The sequence below is a fragment of the Rana temporaria genome, chromosome 7 (assembly GCF_905171775.1).
Source record: "Rana temporaria chromosome 7, aRanTem1.1, whole genome shotgun sequence".
NCBI lineage: Eukaryota > Metazoa > Chordata > Amphibia > Anura > Ranidae > Rana > Rana temporaria.
The window spans coordinates 198,241,301-198,260,430 of NC_053495.1; the positions used below are offsets into that span (position 1 = coordinate 198,241,301).

General features: G+C 49.9%; 1 protein-coding gene across 1 annotated transcript in view; it reads right to left on the bottom strand.

Annotated features, from left to right (window-relative positions):
* PGM1 (phosphoglucomutase 1) overlaps window positions 1-17,626 on the bottom strand; it is an 84,068-nt gene extending 66,442 nt beyond the window's left edge. The window contains exon 1 of the mRNA XM_040360777.1: window positions 17,291-17,626. Within this exon, the coding sequence (XP_040216711.1) occupies window positions 17,291-17,539 (249 nt within the window). The 5' untranslated portion in view covers window positions 17,540-17,626. The remainder of the gene's footprint in view (window positions 1-17,290) is intronic.
* Between the last annotated feature and the right edge of the window lie 1,504 nt (window positions 17,627-19,130).

Genomic DNA, 19,130 nt, shown 5'->3' on the forward strand with positions numbered 1-19,130 from the left:
GGGGGGGGGGGAGCAGGCAGAAGTGTCGGGTGAGGTAGTGTACCTTGGTGGTCTGTTGTCGGCTCACGGCGGGTCCTCCACCGAATGCCACCTCTCCCAGACCAGGTCATGGTCCTCCAGCCTATCCCGAATCCTAGCTGTCATTTTTTCCATAAGCTCTACATCCTTGACCCTAGCATAAAGGGCTTCCTGGGGTGGGGGCGTTGGTTTCTTCCAATAAAGTGCTATCAGGCACCTCGCAGCTGTGGTTATGTGTCTCAGGAGTTTCTTATAGGGTTTAGCTATGCGGGGTTGGGATAGGCCCAGTAGGAACAGCTTCGGGGAGAGGGGTATGGGTGCCTCCACGAGGCGGGTCAGGAGCTCTTGCACCCGAGTCCAAAACTGGACTATCAAGGGACAGGTCCAGTAAATGTGGAACAATGTGCCCTTGGCCTGGTTGCACCGCCAGCATCGGTCAGAGGTGGAAGGATAAATCCTGTGGAGGACGTCCGGGGTCAGGTACCAAAAGAATAGCACTTTATATGTATTTTCCTTATAGAGGGTGCAAATTGAGCTCTTGGTCACCTGCCTCCAGACTGCCCTCCACTCATCCTCTTCGAGCTCCCCTCCCAGCTCCTTCTCCCAACGGAGCATGTAGGTGTGTTTGCCTTTAGTTTGTAAGGGGTATTCATTTAGAATTTGATAGATATCTGATATGAGGCCCCTGCGGGCTGTGCCCTCGAGTATGATGCGCTCAAATGGGGTCGGTTTTGAGAAAAGGAGCCGGGGGGCCATCGTGTGGGCGTAGTGGCGGATCTGTAAGTAGCTGAAAAAGGCTTGTCGTGGAATGTCATGTTTGGCTTGGAGCTCAGTGAAGGAGTGCAGGGTGCGGGATCTGGGGTCTACTAGGTGACCAAAGTGAAACAAGTTTCGCGATGCCCAGGGCCATGACATCTGGTGGGTGAGACTCGTCGGTAGTTTAGGGTTATAGAGGAAGGAGGTCAGCAGGGAGCTATCAGACGTGAGTCGACAGTCTTGGGCTAGCCTCCTCCAGGTACTTTGCAGCTGCCGCATGGAACCCAGCAAACGTCCGGGTTCCACAGTCGCGTTTGCGTTCCATAAAAGATTATTGGGGTGTATTGGGGCCAGCCAAATCTTTTCCACCTCCGTCCACCTGTTGTAGGACTTCTGGGGAAACCATGATGCCACCGCTCGAAGTTGCGAGGCCTGGTAATATTTGACCAGGTCAGGGAAGGCCAATCCTCCCTCGGTGCGCGCGGCCGTCATGACCGAACGTGGGATCCTGTGGCGCTTGTAGTTCCACACATACCGGAGGAGGTCTGCTTGTAGGGCGCGCAGGTGAGCGTACGGGACCGGGATTGGTAGGGTCTGGAAAAGGTACAGCAGTTTTGGCAGGATCACCATCTTTATGGCTGCTATCCGGCCCAAAAGGGATATCTGGTGAGACTTCCATTTATGGATCAACGCCCTTATTGAGCTGTATAGGGGGGGGGGAAATTGGCCTGGTACAAGGATGCGAAGTTCGGGGTGAGCTGGACCCCCAGGTATTTCAGGGAGGTTCGCTCCCAGTGGTACGGGAAGACGGACTGTAAGTGCAAGGCCTCGGGTCCGGGCATATTAATTGGCATGGCCATAGACTTGGACGTGTTGGTTTTATAACCCGAAAGGGCCCCGTAGCGTTCCAGTTCCCTTTGTAAGTTGGGTAAGGAGATGCGGGGACGCGTCAAGGTCAGAATGATGTCGTCGGCAAAGAGGGAAATTTTAAATTCCCTTCCCCTTACTGGGATACCCCGAATATCCGGGTTGCCGCGAATCGTTGCTGCTAGAGGTTCTATGCAAAGGGCGAAGAGGAGGGGGGACAGAGGGCACCCCTGGCGAGTGCCATTAGTAACGGGGAAGGTGGATGAAGTGGCAAAGGGAGTTTTCACCTGTGAGATCGGGTTAGTATAGAGGTGTCGGACCGCCTGGAGGAAAGGTCCCCCAAAACCCATATGTCTTAACGTGGCGAGCATGAAGGGCCAGCCAAGGCGGTCAAACGCCTTTTCTGCGTCTAGGCTCAGGAGCAAGGACTCCGAGCCCTCCCTGCCCGCCACGTCAATTAGGTCAATCACCTTTCTCGTGTTGTCTCCCGCTTGGCGGAGGGGGACAAAGCCCACCTGGTCTTTATGGACCAGGGAGGGTAAGACTACGTTTAAGCGGAGGGAGAGGACCTTCGTAAAGATCTTAAGATCTGAGTTCAGCAGGGCTATTGGCCTGTAGCTGGCGCATAATGCGGGGTCCTTGTCTGGTTTAGGGATAAGGGTAATAAATGATCGCTGCATGTCTTGTGGGATGGGGGTACGTTGTAGAAAGGCGTTGAAGAGCTTCGTCATATGGGGAAGGAGTGTGAGGAGGAAGGTCTTGTAATATTCGTATGGGAACCCGTCTGGGCCTGGGGATTTGCGAGCGGGTAGGGCCTTAATGGCCAAGGTCAGTTCCTCAACTGTAATGGGAGCGTTTAGGGAGGTCAGGTCCTCCGGCTTTAGCCGAGGGATGCCCGCCTGTGTCAGGTATCGTGTCATCCTATCTAACAGGTCGGGGGAGGGGGGGTTATGGGGGATTTCTGGCTTGTTGTACAAGTCCGCGTAAAATGCTGCGAATGCATCCGCAATACTTTGGGGGTGTGATACAATATTACCCGATCTGTCCTGGACCTGGTGCGGGGTGGAGGCGAGTGCGCGGTCTGTTAGTTTCCTTGCCAATAAAGCTTGCGCCTTGTTGCCCTTGTCATAATATACCTGTCGTAGGCGAACTAGGGCTTTCTCGACTCGACCCAGCGCCAGGTCCCGGAGTGTTGACCGTACCAGGGCAATACGTTTAAGGAGCATTAGGGAGGGTGAGGTCAGTAGGCGATTTTCTAGGGTTCGGAGCTGCGTTTCCGCCTGCTCTCTAGCCGACTCAGCGTTCCGTTTTAGGGCCGAAGAGATGGCCATGCAGCGTCCTCTGATTACCGCTTTATGCGCAGCCCACAGAGTGGCAGTGGAAACGTCCTGGGTGTCATTTTCGCTAAAGTAGAGTTGAAGGGCAGAGTCTATTTCCATTTTAGAGGGGGTGTGCTTCAGGAGGAAATCATTTAGACGCCAGTTATAGGGCCTACGGGTGGGGGTGTTCAGGTCAAGGGTCAGGGTAATGGGGGCATGGTCGGACCAGGAGATGGGCAGAATCCGTGCTGTCTCAGTAACACGTAACGTGGTGTTGTTTAGTAGGAAATAATCTATGCGCGAGTGCATATGGTGGGGGGATGAGTAAAATGTAAACTGGCGGTCCCCTGGGTGAAGCGCCCTCCATGCATCAAACAAAGCATGCCTCCTCGTTAGCTGGCGGAAGAGCCTAGAGTCCCGCAAGGCCCTTGCCTGCGAGGCCCGAGGATTCACCACCAGGCGATCCCAGGTAGCCGAATGAGGTAGATTAAAGTCCCCTCCCACTACCAATAGGTCGTGGGGGGATCTGGCCAGGCGGGTAAGAACCCGACCTAGGAATCTATGCTGATGTGCATTGGGGGCGTACAGCGTACATAGGGTTATGTCCCGTGAGTGCCACGTTCCCCGCAGGATAATGAAGTGGCCTAGGGGGTCTATGTAGGAGTCTGTGCAGGTGAAGGGGGTGCCCCTTTTTACCAAAATTGCTACCCCTGCCCGTTTCCGTGAGCTAAAGGCCTGATATATTAAGGGGAAATATCTGGACGCGAACGCAAAGGAGTCGCCCTTAGAGAAGAGCGACTCCTGTACCATTACTATCTCCGCCCCTGACTGCCTAAATTCCCTAAGTGCCAGATGACGTTTCCTGTTGGAGTTAAGCCCGTGGACGTTCAGGGATAGTAACTTAGCCATACTGTGGGTGGAGTGACCGTGGTTCATACTTAGCTGGAGTCAGGTGCGTTGCATTCGGTTCTGGGAGGGCGAGTGGAGGAGCCGCCGGGCCGACAGCCACTTGGACGCGCCGTCGGGTCCTGCCTGCGGGGGGGGGGGGGGGAGAGAGAGGTGTCTGAAAAGAAAGAGAAAGATGAGAGCAAAAGACCAAAAAAAGCACACATCAACATTCAACAACGGGGGCCCGAGTGGCCTAGGGGCCCTCAGGTCCCAACAGTTCCTTAAGGACCTCCCGACCAAAATGTCCAAAAATGTGGGTCGGGGGGGCAAGGGGGCGGCGTGGAGAGGTTCCACTAGGGGGATTGGGAAGGAAGGAACTCTCAGGCTATCAGCCATGGGGGGGGGGTCCGTACTCAGAAGGGCAGCCTCTACGGTGTCTCGTCCAAGACAGGCCCAATGTGTAGCGTTAAGGTAGGGCTGGGGCAACCGGGGGGTAATATAACTGAATAACAATAAAAAAAATAAAAATAAATAAAAAAAATAAGTCAAGAGGGCTTCATGTAGATTTCTGGGCGGCTCTTGTGGCCAGGGCGGCCGTCTCAGGTGGGGCTGTGCCTGGGGGATTTTCGGGCAGGGTCACGTCCCCTGGGGCGTCTGGGCGGGGGGACTCTCTGCCAGACCACTGGTGGAGGGGGTGGTGTGGCCACAAGGTCCCAATCCGGCAACTGGGGGACGGGGATGTCCAGGGTTCTGCAGAAGGCGTCTAGGTCCTCCGGGTAACGCAAGGTGGCAGAGGTCCCCTGGTGGGTGGCGGACAGGCTAAAGGGGAAGCCCCATCGGTAGACAATGTCTCTGTCCTGTAAGGTACGGAGCAGGGGTTGTAGTAGCCGTCGTTTCTGCAGGGTGATCCAGGAGAGGTCCGGGTAGAGCTGTAGTGGGTTGTTGTGAAAGATTAGGTTGCGAATGGGGCGCGCTTTACGCATTATAGCTTCCTTCATCGGGTAGGAGTTTACAAGGCATATAACATCGCGCGGTTTGGAGGCAGGACCCTTTGGCTTAAGGGCTCGGTGGGCTCTATCCATCTCAATGGGCTTGTCAGCTGGTGCGCCCAGTATGTCGTTGAATAAATTCTGGAGGGTCAGCTGGAGGTCCTCCGCCCCGTCGACTTCGGGGAGACCGCGTATGCGGATATTGTTGCGGCGCCCCCTATTGTCCAGGTCTTCAATGTGCCGCTGCATATCCCTGAGCATAAGGTGATGGTCTGACGCCTGAGTTTGGGTGCGGTGTACCGCCAGTTTAGTCTCTTGTATCTCCTCCTCCGCCATCTCCACTCTGTCAGCTAAGTGTTTGAGGCCTGTGTGTAGGGCCTGTATTTCAGTGCGGCATGTCGCCTTAACGTCTTCAATCAATTGTTTGAAATCCTCTTTCGTGGGGAAGGCCTGCATATAAGACTGCCATGGCGGGGGGAGGATATTGGGGAGCTCCTCTGGTGCCAGTCGGGTTATAAAGTGGATCGGTAGGGGACGGTCGGTGGCTGGAGACCAGTTCTGCATGCCTTCTGGGCTCTAGGGGGGGGGGGGGTTGATGGGATGAGTCCCATGGTGCGGACCAGGCCTCAGCCTGATCCCCCAGTGAGGTGGGGGCCCCTCCGTGCCAAGGGGTGCTATTGCTGGCCATGGCTGCATATGAAGGGGGAGAGATCCCTCTCCGATCTCCGACCTCGGGCTGGATGGCCTGATGGATCTGTCCCCTGGCTGCAGGGGAGGTGTATTGAGGCCTAGCACTGGCTGAGACGCTGCCCTGCTCTGGGGAGCTCATGGAGGCCTGGGAGTTGGTGGGGGCTTGGAGAGCCGGAAAGTTCTCCCCGGTGAACGTGGGAGAGGGGGAGAGCTGGGCCCTGTTTTGGAAGTCCTGATCCGGGGCGGTGCGGAGCAGACGGGGGAAGGCCCCCGTACATTGAGTGTCCCGGTCCCGGGGGTCGGGGATGGTTGCGGCCTGTGCCGCATGGTCCGCGGCAGGGGGGCAGGGGTGCGGGGTTCCACTCACCCGTTGCTGGGAGCCATCCGGGCTCTCAGAGGAGGCCGAGGTCTGCGATCGGGTCGGGGATGGCTCTGGATGGCTGGTCTGAGGTGAGCGAGGGGGAGATGTCCCTGTGTTGAACGTGGCCGCGTCCGGCGCCATCTTGTCCCCTTCACCCGGCGGCATGTCGGGTGGCTTAAAGTAGCGCTCGAAGGTCGTGGAGGAGCCTGGCGGGGGTTGGGATGATCCCCGTGCCTTTGTGGATCTGGTGGTCCGCGAACCGCCCATGGATGGCTGCAGAATCCCCCGGTTTTCTGCCTAAGTGCTGCGGGCTGGAGAGGAGCTCTCAAGGGATGCTTCCTTCCAGGCTGGCTTCTGGTCACGCCCCCTTCCTGCACTACTTTGATGCTACTTTCTTGCGATTTTAATGTGCCAGAGAGTATAAAGTCGCACTCAGAGGAGCCGCAACAGTGTGAACCAAGCCTTAGAAACCTGAAACATTTCCTTTTTTATTTAGATATAAGACATGTAGGTAGATTCAGTAAGAGTTAGGCCGGCTTATCAGTAGATAAGTCGACCTAACTCAGAATCTACGCCGACCTATGTTTAAGTGTATTCTCAATCAGAGATACGCTTAAACATATCTAAGATACGACGGCTTGCGCCGTCCTATCTTAGGTTGCAATATTGAGGCTGGCCGCTAGGTGGCGCTTCCATTGCGGTCGGCGTAGAATATGTAAATTAGTAGATACGCCGATTCACGAACGTACGCCCGGCCGCCGCAGTACATTTACGCCGTTTCCGTAAGGCATTATCAGGCCTAAAGTTATTCCACCTCATAAGTGGAATAGTAATGTTACAGTATGGCCGCCGTTCCCGCTTCGAGATTCTAAATTTTAACGTCGTTTGCGTAAGTCATCTGCAAATAGCGATTTAGGTCGTTTACGTCCACGTCGAAATCAATAGGCCCGTGCGGCGTACTTAGCCGCAATGCACACTGGGAAATGTAGGCGCCCGGCACATGCGCAGTTATAAAAAAAAACGTGAAAAACGTAAGGTCAAGCCCAATTAACATACAACACGCCCCCCTAAGGCCTAGTACACACGAGAGGATTTATCCGCGGATATGGTCCAGCGGACCGTTTCCGCAGATAAATCCTCTCGAGGATTTCAGCGGATTTGGATCCGATGGAGTGTACTCACCATAGGATCGAAATCCGCGCCGAAATCCCCTCGCGATGACGTGTCGTGAGCGCGACGCTGTCATATAAGGAATTCCACGCATGCGTCGAATCATTACGACGCATGCGGGGGATCCCTTCGGACGGATTGATCCGGTGAGTCTGTACAGACCAGCGGATCAATTCAAGCGGATAGATTTGTAGACATGTCTACAAATTTGTATCTGCTGGAATTGGGAAATTTCCGCGGATAAATATCCACAGGAATGTACACACCATAGAATCTATCCGCTGAAACCGATCCGCTGAGATTTTTCAGCGGATGGATTCTATGGTGTATACGGGGCCTTACACACATTTGAATTAGGCGCCCTTACGCCCGCCTGATTTAGGCTACACCGCCGTATCTTAGCAGGCAAGTACATTGTGAATCATGTACTTGCCTAGCTAACTTACGGCGGCGTAGCCTAAACACGCTAAGCTACGCCGCAAGTTTAAGCATATGTACCTGAATCTACCTAATGGTCTACCAATCTACATATCCTTTAAATGGATGCGATAGTTCAGCAGAGTGTGAGCGCCGTGTTTGGAGGAAGTTTCAGAAATAAATCTCCAATGTCACAATGTTAGACAGGAAGAAGATTGCGATGTTCTGTTAACCAAATGGTGCAACTGTTACACCCCCCCCCCCCCCTATCCCTTATACACACAAAAACTGGAAATTGCGTTTTTTTAATTGCCACCCACAGTGTCCAGCATAAGCAAAGCAATCCGAGTAACCTCTGCTGCGCCCACGTGACATTCGCGCAACAAACCTCTTCTAAATAGACCCCTAGGTGAGCTTTGTGCGTTTCTTCCAGATCTGTGCAGAAATCCAGTGTGAGACTTCCTGTAATAAAGACCGCTCATGGCTGCTCTCTCTCCTTGTGCAGGGTGACTGGTCCTGTCTCCGCCCACTCCTGTAGTTTTCTACAGGAAGCCTGTAGTGGGTGGAGCCTTCTAGGCCCCTCCCACAACTCTGCTCTCTCTCCTGGTGCAGGGAGACTGGTCTTGTCAACACCTCTCCTGTAGTTTTCTGCAGGCAGTCTATAGTGGGTGGAGCCTGCTGGAACCCTCCCACATTTCTCTTTCCTTGTTCAAAAGGACTGGTCTTGTCTCCGCCCCCTCCTGTGGTTTTTTGCTAGCAGCCTGTAGTGAGCAGAACCTGCTGGGCCCCTCCCACAACTCTGCTCTCCCTCTCCTTGTGCAGGGCAACTGGTCCGTCTCCGCCCTCTCCTGTAGTAGGTGGAGCCTGCTGGGCCCCTCCCACAACTCTGCTCTCTCTCCTTGTGCAGGGAAACTGGTCTGTCTCCGCCCTCTCCTGTAGTAGGTGGAGCCTGCTGGGCCCCTCCCACCTCTCTGCAACAGGCTATGTACAGCACAGTGATGATGTCACTACAACTTATACAAAGGTACAATCTGGGTTTGTAAAAGCATCTGAGGCACACAAGTGCAATATCATTAAATGAAAGTTTTTGTGCCCGGAGTTCAGCTTTAATTTGATTACACAAATGTTGGCACCCTCGGCTCAGTACTTGTCAGAGCAGAATAATAATGACTCAATCTCTACCCTCAAATCAGATCCTCAGGGAGTGTCGGCAGGGCTGCTCCCTCTTCATACACAAAAACAGAGAATGTCACAAGTTCAGCAACAGAATGCCATCCAAGCCAAGCAAAAAGGTCATCACCTGGGGACTCGTAGCAACGAGCGTCACAATAAACAACAACAAAATTATATTAATAATATTCAACTGGCACTTCAAACTGTATTCATGAAAAGTAGCAACCGTGTCACCGGAACAGGAAGCTGCAGGAAATATCTTTAAAGGGGACACTGATTGCAATTATTATATTTACATTATATAAAAAGGGAGACAGTATGGCTACAATACAATAAAATACAAGAGGGTCCTGCTCATAAGAACTTACACTCTTATAGGGAAAAAAATTTCAAGTGATTGTTCACCTTTTTTTAGAAAAAGTGAAACTATTCCCCCCCCCACCCCTGATGGATCAGTGCCGGTGACTTGTCGTTAAGGTTCCTCTATCGAGATGGTTCCTGTAAGGACTGCGCAAGCGCAAACCTTGCCGACGGAAATCTCCGAACCTCGGCCGGCATCCAGGCTCATTCCTTAACATCCCCGTGAATTGGACGATGTTAAAAAAAAAAAAAAGAGCCAGGAGGCCCAGCGAAGCGAGGACGTGAGGCCGACTGGCCACTTTCCTCAAATTCCACGTCACCCTGGATGCTCGCCGAGGTTCGGAGATTTCCGTAGGCAAGGATTGCGCCTGCGCAGTCCTTACAGGAACCATCTCGATAACCGGAACCATTTAGTCAGATCACCGGAATGTGACTGTTGTGATTGCAAATATTAATACTCTTGGTCACAACACCCAAAAATCACAGGTGCTTAGACAGCAATTTATGATCCTCCTGCCACCAGTTCCGGGACAAGGCCGTCCAGCGCAAAGATCACAAACTCCCATAAAGCTCCAGTCGCACCTGGGCGTTCTGAATCACGGAAAAACGCGTAATGCATTTGCGATGTCATTATTTGTTAATGGCACTCCAATCACAGTGCGATTTTTGCCGTGATTGTCGCGCGGCGCAAACAAAATAGCGGTTACGGAACTTCTTTTGGGTGTCACAAGTCCCCCGCGATTGGGGTGCCATTATGAAATAATGGCATCGCAAATGCGTTACGTGTTTTTGCCGCGATTCAGAATCGCGACAATTCCACCCACAATTCAGGATGCCCAGGTTTGAATAGAGCCTAAAGCAGGCCATACACTGTCGTTTTTTGAACAAATTTTCTTTTCAAAATCAGAAAGTTCGTTTTTTTTTGTGATCCGATGATGCCACCATTGATTTTCGAAATTCGGCCGACCAAATTTTAAATATTCGCTTCTCTCCGGGAAAATTTGGTTTCTCAAATTTGTTTGCCGCGCGAAAATCGGCTGTTGCCGCAGCTCACTGCGAAATTGGTACGAAAATTCTTTGATACGATTTTCGAAAAAAAAAATCTTTCGAAATTCGAACCGTGTATGGCCGCCTTTGGGATTTGTTTTTGCCCTCCCCAAACTGGAGCTGAAGGATGCATTCCAAGCACCAAGATTGTTGCTTGAAGCTGGTTGGAAGCTTTGCAAATAATCTAGCCGCACACATCGTTCTTTAGCTGGCCATAGATGGATCAAAATTCAGCCAGTTCTGCAGGAACCAGACAAATTTCGATCCAATTATGGGCAGACTGATTGTACTGAAGTTGATCCATCCAGCCTACCAGCTTTGTTTGATGCAATCACTGCTGGCAGCTATAGCCACCAGCAGTGATCATTGTATTCTGCCAAGAGGGCACTCTTTACGTCGGGAGGAAAAGAGATTTCATATCCAAATACAGTTTCTTCACAGTAAAAGTTGTGAAAATGTGGAATAGACTCCCTCCAGAGGTGGTTCTGGCCAGCTCAGTAGATTGCTTTAAGAAAGGTCTGGACACTCTCCTAAATGTACAGAATATAACTGGGTACTGACATTTATAGGTAAAGTTGATCCAGGGAAAATAGAACTGTCTCTCGGGGGATCAGGAAGGAATTTCCTCCCTTGCCGTAGCAATTTGGATCATGCTTTGCTGGGGTCTTTCGCCTTCCTCTGGATCAACTGTGGGTATAGAATTGTATATATGGGATTGTATGATTTTTTTGGGGGTTGATCTAGATGTTTTTTTCAACCTAACTACCGTGTTTCCCCAAAAATAAGACCTAGTGTTATTTTCCAGGTGGGCTGCAATGTAAGCCCTACCACGAAAATAAGCCCTAGTTTAAAATGCTTGTAAAATCCTATAATTCACTCTATTACAGTAGAATATAATGTACAATGTGAGTGTTTCTGTAATAATTGGGGGGAGGGGGGGGGGTTGGGGACAGAGAGCTCCAGGGGGGTCACAGAAGCGCAGAGCGGCGCTATAACGAAGGTATTTGACACAATATTACAGAAACACACACATTGTACATCAGGGCTCGACAAATCCCGGTCGCCAGGGCGACTAGAAATAGTGTCCTGGCGACTTGGCTTGGAAGGTGGGCAAAAAAAATAAATAATTGTTTTTTTGTGAGCTGGCGCCATCTGGTGGTGGCCGTTGGTATTACAAGTTAAGCATTACAAGTTAAACAGCAATTCTAATGTCATTTTTCACTATTTTCACTGCCATCTTCTTCCCTCTAATTAGAACCCCCAAACATTATATATATTTTTTATCCTAACACCCTAGAGAATAAAATGGCGTTGCAATACTTTGTCACGCCGTATTTGCGCAGCGGTCTTACAAGCGCACTTTTTTGGCAAAAAATTACACTTTTTTTAATAAAAAAATAAGACAACAGTAAAGTTATCCCCATTTTTTTTAATATTGTGAAAGATAATGTTACGCCGAGTAAATTCATACCCAACATGTCACGCTTCAAAATTGCGTCCGCTCGTGGAATGCCGACAAACTTTTACCCTTTAAAATCTCCATAGGCGACGTTTAAAAAAAATCTACAGGTTCCATGTTTTGAGTTACAGAGGAGGTCTAGGGCTAGAATTATTGCTCTCGCTCTACCAATCACGGCGATACCTCACATGTGTGGTTTGAACACTGTTTACATATGCGGGCGCTGCTCACGTATGTGTTCGCTTCTGCGCGCAAGCTCGTCGAGACGGGGTGCGTTTTCTGGCTCCTAACTTTTTTAGCTGGCTCCTAGATTCCAAGCAAATTTATCAAACCCTGCTGTACATTATATAGTACTGTAATAGAGTGGATTATAGGATTTTACAAGCATTTTAACTGCGGATTCCTGACAGGCAGGGAGGGAGAGGGGGAGAGAAGACAGCACATTACATGGTAAGACCTACCCTGAAAATAAGCCTTACTGTGTCTTTTGTAGCCAAAATTAATATAAGACCCAGGCTTATTTTCGGGGAAACACAGTATGAAACAAGTCTCTTGAAGAAGCCATTAAATAGTGAAACATGCTGAGCTGAAGTTACTGTATTTACATTATGACCATATGGATCTTCTGTGAGGATTTTATGACTAGGATTGTTTTTAATTTATGCAATAAAATTTGTGATTTTATGAAAAAAAATCTTTGTTACATTTATTTTGGCCCCCTAAAAATCCAGATTTCTGTGTATACATTTTTTGCAATAAAATAAATGGTAACCAAAGTTTCATAGAGGGCTGTGCACACTGCTAGAGGACAATGGCCATTTCAAAAATACAGCTGGGAATCCTGGGTGACATCATTGACCAATAGCTTGATTCAGGTATGTCGGCGCAACTTTGAGGCGGCGTAGCGTATCGCATATACACTATGCCGCCGTAAGTCAGAGAGGCAAGTGCTGTATTCACAAAGCACTTGCCTCCTAAGTTACGGCGGCGTAGCATAAATGGGCCAGCGTAAGCGCGCCTAATTCAAGTGAGGAACAGGGGGGGCGTGTTTTATGTAAATGATTAGTGACCTGACGTGATTGACATTTTTTTACGAATGGCGCATGCGCCGTCCGTGGACATATCCCAGTGTGCATTGCTCCAAAGTACGCCGCAAGGACGTATCGTTTTCGACGTGAACGTAAATTACGTCCAGCCCCATTACGCAAACGACGTAAAAATTTCAAAATTCGACGCGGGAACGACGTCCATACTTAAAATTGGCTAGGCCAGCTTTTTGTTCGACTAACTTTACGCCGGGAAACACCTTACGTAAACGGCGTATCTTTAATGCGACGGGCAAGCGTACGTTCGTGAATCAGCGTATCTCGCTGATTTATGCATTCTTGGCATAAATCAGCGTTCACGCCCCTAGTGGACTACACAGCTAAGATACGGTGGCGCAGGCAGTCGTATCTTAGCTACATTTAAGTGTAACTCAATTTGAGAATACACTTAAATGTACGACGGCGCAGATTCAGAGTTACCCCGGCATAACTCGTTGTGAATCTAGCCCCAAGTCCGCAACGTCTCCCGAGCAGGGCCGTCTTAATAGCATCATGGGCCCCAAGTAATGCACTGGGCCTCTCTACCAGCTTGCCCAAATTTACACACCTACCCTCAAGAATTAGTTGATAGAATTAACCACTTACTGGGCACATACACCCCCTTCCTGCCCAGGCGAAATTTCAGTTTTCGGCACTGCATCACTTTAACTGACAAGTGCGTGGTCGTGCGACGTGGCTGCCAAACAAAATTGACTTCCTTTTTTTACCACAAATAGAGCTTTATTTTGGTGGTATTTAATCACCTCTGTGGTTTTTATTTTTTGCGCTATAAACAAAAAAAGAGCGACAATTTTGAAAAAAACACTCCCCGTAGATCAGGGGGCCGGACGCATTTATAGGGGTGGCTGCGCCCGTGTGCCCTCTATGGGACGGGCCACCACTGCCTTTGGGGCTGGGTTCACACTAGTACGATCGCAGACATTGCATGCGATTTGCGCCGCATTCCTGTGCACATCACATGCGATGTCCGTGTGGTGCGATTTCAGCCTTACAGTTTGTATGGCTGAAATTGCATCGCATTCGCACCAAAACGGCGCAGTACCTTTTTTTCCCCTCCACACCCGAATCCGATCACAAGTGATGTGATTCTGGCAAATCGCACTGCGTTTTCAAATGTGTTTCGGGGTGTCGTTAAGATAACATTGACACAACGCAGGGACGTTGTGCAATTGCTTAGAGTGCGATGCAATGTGGGGAAACGCAGTGAATCTTGTGCGTTTCTCGCATAGCATTAGTGTGAATTGAGATGTGAATAGACCCCCCCCCCCATTAACTTTGCAGAGCTTCCTGTGTAATCATATGCAGATAAATACAACCATGTGTGTAGAATTCTGCGCCTCTTAGTGTATTTTCGACACTCAATACAGAGCACTTGAATGTCATATTTTTAATTTCTAGCTTTTCAAAACCGAACCTGCGATTTTTAGCATTTTCTCAATCAGGAACCCCCCCCCAATCTGGCTGTTCCCTGCTGTCCATAGACACCTAGACTGACCCAGCCAACATAACCGCACCCAGGGCGGATGGCATTGCCATTCAGAGGCATCTGAAACTCTATTCTGGATGCTTGCAAGGTCACTTGAAAATGTCAAAGGTCACACAAATGCCTTCTACAAGGTTATGACAAGATCAGCCGTCTCGCTGCAATCAGCTGTTCACTTCCAGCTCCTCTTCTGCGTTCTCTGAGTGGCGGCGCGGTCTGCGGCCTGCGAGAGCTTCAACTGTCCGACAGCTGGCCTTCCAACTCACAACCAGCATCAGCCATGGCAGTGATAGGAACATTTCATATGTTGCTACATGTTTACTATTATTGTTACATGATTTGTATTATTGTTACACGTTTACTATTATTGTTACTATTATTGCTACATGTTTACTAATATTGTTGATGGTGAATCAGACACACATTCTGTATATAAATATTTAATGGATGGAACACACATCACACACCCCTCTCCCAGCAGATCCCTGGGTAACACAGAGGAGAACTCACCTCATTGGTTGCTCTCATTACGTCATGTGATGTCAGAGATACAGACAAGGTTATCCCAAGATCACAACAGATCCTGCTGTAGACAATACAGAGGGAGAACGGCTACAGGAATGATGACTACTTATCATTACATTCAGACAAGTCAGAGGGTCCAAGGCTCATATTTGTGCAATGTGGGATTGCATACAAAATCCCATGCATTCTTGCAACACCAAAAACACGCGTCCCATTTGCAGGCGCGCGCATGTGCCATTTTATTTTTAGCGCTTGTTGACATCTATAAAAACGTCCTCCGGATCCGTTCCAGGCGAGTTTGTGCATGTGCGTTTTTGATGCATTCTAGTGCTTTTTTTTTTTTACTGTGCTGGGGTCCGATGCGTTTTTGATGCGTGTGCGCCCATTTTGGTGCATTTTACCACGTTCCAGTACAGCTTCGTGCAGGAAAAAAAAAATAGAGCATGTTCCTGGAAAGGGAACGCACTGGAACTGCAAGCGGTGGTGTGAACTTTATATTGCTCCAGGTTATTGCACCCCTATAACAATTATTGCACCCGGACACCCTCCAAAATATTACACCTCCATCCCCAAGGTAATTGTTGCATGCATTCCCTCCCCAAGATGTTGTCCCTTATATTGCACCCCTATCACAATTATTGCACCCGGACACCCTCCAAGATATTGCATTCATTCCCCAAGATATTGTCGCTTATATTCCTCCAGGTTATTGCACCCCATCACAATTATTGCACCCGGACACCCTCCAAGATATTGCATTCATTCCCCAAGATATTGTCGCTTATATTGCTCCAGGTTATTGCACCCCTATCACAATTACTGAACCCGCACCCCCTACAAAATATTACACCTTCATCCCCAAGGTAATTATTGCATGCATTCCGTCCCCAAGATGTTGTCCCTTATATTTCCCCAGGTTGATGCAACCCAATGCTTTCCAAGATATTGCACCCCTAAATCCCCCAGGTTGTTACACCCCTTATCTCCTTATAAAAAGACATAGCATTCCAATCACTTACAAGATATTGCACCTTGACATCCCCCAAAATACTGAACCCCCTTTTCCCTCATCAAGACACCTTAATGCACTGAAGTTATTGTGCCCCATACATTCCACAGATTATTGTACCCCTATCCCCCCCCCCCCCCCAAGATTTGGCCTTAGATTTCCTTGGGTTTTTGTACCATTGATACCCTCTAAGATATTGCACCCCAAAATGCCTCGGGTTATTGCACCCCTGTCCCTTCATAAAGACATAGCTCCCCAATTTCCTCAAGATATGGCACCTTAAGCCCCTCATCAAGACATAACACCACAATTCCCTCGATATATTGCACCCCGTGTTATTGCAACACAAATCCTTCCCCATGGTAATAGTTCTTATATTTCCCCAGATGATTGTATTCCTATCCAAATTGCACCCCCACATTCCCTGGGTTATTGCACCCCTATCCCCACAAAGACAAAGGGCCCCAATTTCATAATGGCACCCCAATCGCGGGACTTGTGACGCCCAAAAGCAGTTCCGTAACCTGAGGCACCCCCAAATGCCTCAGGTTATTGCACCCCTGTCCCCTCATAAAGACATAGCTCCCAAATTTCCTCAAGCTATTGCACCTCAATCCTCTCATCAAGACACAACACCACAATTCCCTCGATATATTGCACCCCATGTTATTGCAACCCAACTCCTTTCCCAAGATAATAGTTCTTATATTTCCCCAGATTGTATTCCTATCCAAATTGCACCCCCACATTCCCTGGGTTATTGCACCCCTATGCCCTCAAAGACAAAGGGCCCCAATTTCCTCAATATATAGCCCCTCATTAAGACATAATAACACCACAATTCTCTCAATATATTGCACCCCGTATTATTGCAGCCCAACTCCTTTGCCAAGATAATAGTTCTTATATTTCCCCAGATGATTGCACCCCTATCCAAATTGCACCCCCACATCCCCTTGAGTGATTGCACCCCTATCCAAATGATTGCATCCCCACAACCCCCAGGTTATTGTACCCCTATCTAAATGATTGCACCCCAAACACCCCTATTCCCTCATTAAGACATAATTATCTTAACCCATCCTCAAGATTTTCCACTGCACATCGCCTGGGTTACTGTACCCCTATCAAAATGACTGCACCCCCACATTTCTCAGGTTATTGCACCCATATCCAAATGATTGGACCCAAAAAGTTATTGCACCTCTACCCCACTCATTAATACACAACACCCCAATTCCCTCTGCAAGGTATTGCTCCCCCACATCCCTTGGATAATTGCACCACCACATCCCCCAGGTATTTGCACCCCACATTCTCAAGGTTATTGCACCCCTATCCCCCCTCATGAATACACAGCACCCCAATTCCCTCTGCAAGGTATTGCTCCCCCACATCCCTTGGATTATTGCACCACCACATCCCCCAGGTATTTGCACCCCACATTCTCAAGGTTATTGCACCCCTATCCAAACTATTGGACCCCAAAGTTATTGCAACCCCTATCCCCCCTCATTAATACACAGCACCCCAATTCCCTCTGCAAGATATTGCACCCCCACATGTCTCAAAGTACAACCCCTCAGCCCGGTTATTGCACCCCTATCACACCTCCTGTACCCCCATGTCTGTGTCCCCCCTCCCCCCACTCACCCCATTAGCAGCAGCGATCTGGATGATGAGTTGGATCGCCTCCTTCATGTAGAATCGTCCGTCACCCCCGACCACCAGCACCCCCTCCGCCCGCTCCTCGGGCTCCGTACAGGAGATGATGCTCTGGATGAAGTTCTCCGCATAGTTGGGGTTCTGCTGGAAGACGGTGACCCGCTTCCTGAGCCCGCTGGTGCCCGGCTTCTGGTCCTGGTACGGCTTCGTCTTCACACATTGGATCTTCTGTGCCATGATCGTCCGCAACCTGACCGAGGACCACCGACTGACAGACTGCAGGCCGAGCACTGGGGAGGAGGCACTGGGTATACTGGAGGGGGGAGGGGGGACTGGGAGGGAGGAGAGGAGGGACTGGGTATACTGGAGGGGGGAGGGGAGGGACTGGAGTGCACTGGGAGGGAGGAGAGGAGGGACTGGGTATACTGGAGGGGCGGGGTAGGAGGGACTGGAGTGTACTGGGAGGAGAGGAGGAGGGATTGGAGCATACTGGGAGGGACTGAACTGTACTGGGATGGGAGAAGGGGAGGGACTGGACTGTACTGGGAGGGAGGAAGGGAGGGACTGGAGCATACTGGGAGGGACTGAGCCAGGGCCGTCTTAATAGCATCATGGGCCCCTGGGCAAAGTAATGCTCTGGGGCCCCTACAATGGAGACAGTGCAGGTAAACCCCTCTACACCCCAGATATCCCCCCAGCACTCTGACCCCTATACATCCTGCTTTGGGGAAAGTGCAGGGGCCCCCCATGCAGCTGGAGCCCCTGGGCAGTGCCCAGGTGTGCCCTCTCATTAAGACAGCCCTGGACTGAGCCATACTGGGAGGGAGGAGAGGAGAGACTGGAGCATACTGGGGAGGACTGGGCCATACTGGAAGGGAGAAGAGGAGGGATTAGCATACTGGGAGGGACTGGACTGTACTGGGAGGGAGGAGGGGAGGGAGTGGAGCATACTGGGAGAGACTGGAGTATACTGGGAGGGACTGGAGTATACTTGGAGGGACTGGAGTATACTGGGAGGGACTGGAGTATACTGGGAGTGAGGAGAGGAGGGACTGGAGCATACTGGGAGGGACTGGCTATGACAGAGGTTTTCTGCTGCCAGCTATAGGGTGAGGGACTACAACTCTCAGCATGCCAAGGACTGACATCTGTGGTCCTGAACTTATCACATCTGATCCCTATATTAGCTGGGATGTCCATATCAGGTTCAATTTGTACTTTGCTTTGTGCAGACCATGTGTGGATACTATGGGGGTTATTTACTAAAGGCAATTCCACATTGCACTACAAGTTCACTTGGAAGTGCAGTCGCTGTAGATCCAAGGAGGACATGCAAGAAAGAAAAAAAAAACAGCATTTTAGCTTGCACGTGATTGGATGATAAAATCAGCAGAGCTTCCCCTCATTTCAGATCTTCCCCTCAGATCTACAGCAACTGCACTTGTAGTGCAACTTGGATTTCCCATTAGTAAATCAACCCCATAGTTGCTACTAGATAGGGAACATTCACAACGTTCCAGTGCAATAGGTTGCAGAATTGCATGCAGCAGAACGCATGTCAACGCACCTCTGACGCGCATGCTTTGCAACACACTACAACATATGATTGGACAAAGTTTTGGGGCGCTGGGTTGGGAAAAAAAAGCGTAGCGTCGTGTCACAACCGAGTATAAAAGAGAAGAGAGGCGCCTCTAAGTGTAGCAATATGGTTACATTTACTGAAGGTGCAACATTTAGCAACTTATTGCTACACTTAGAGGCGCCTCTCTTCTCTTTTATACTCTGTAAAAAAAATGCTTTGATTTACAAGTGCTTTGGATTACAAGCA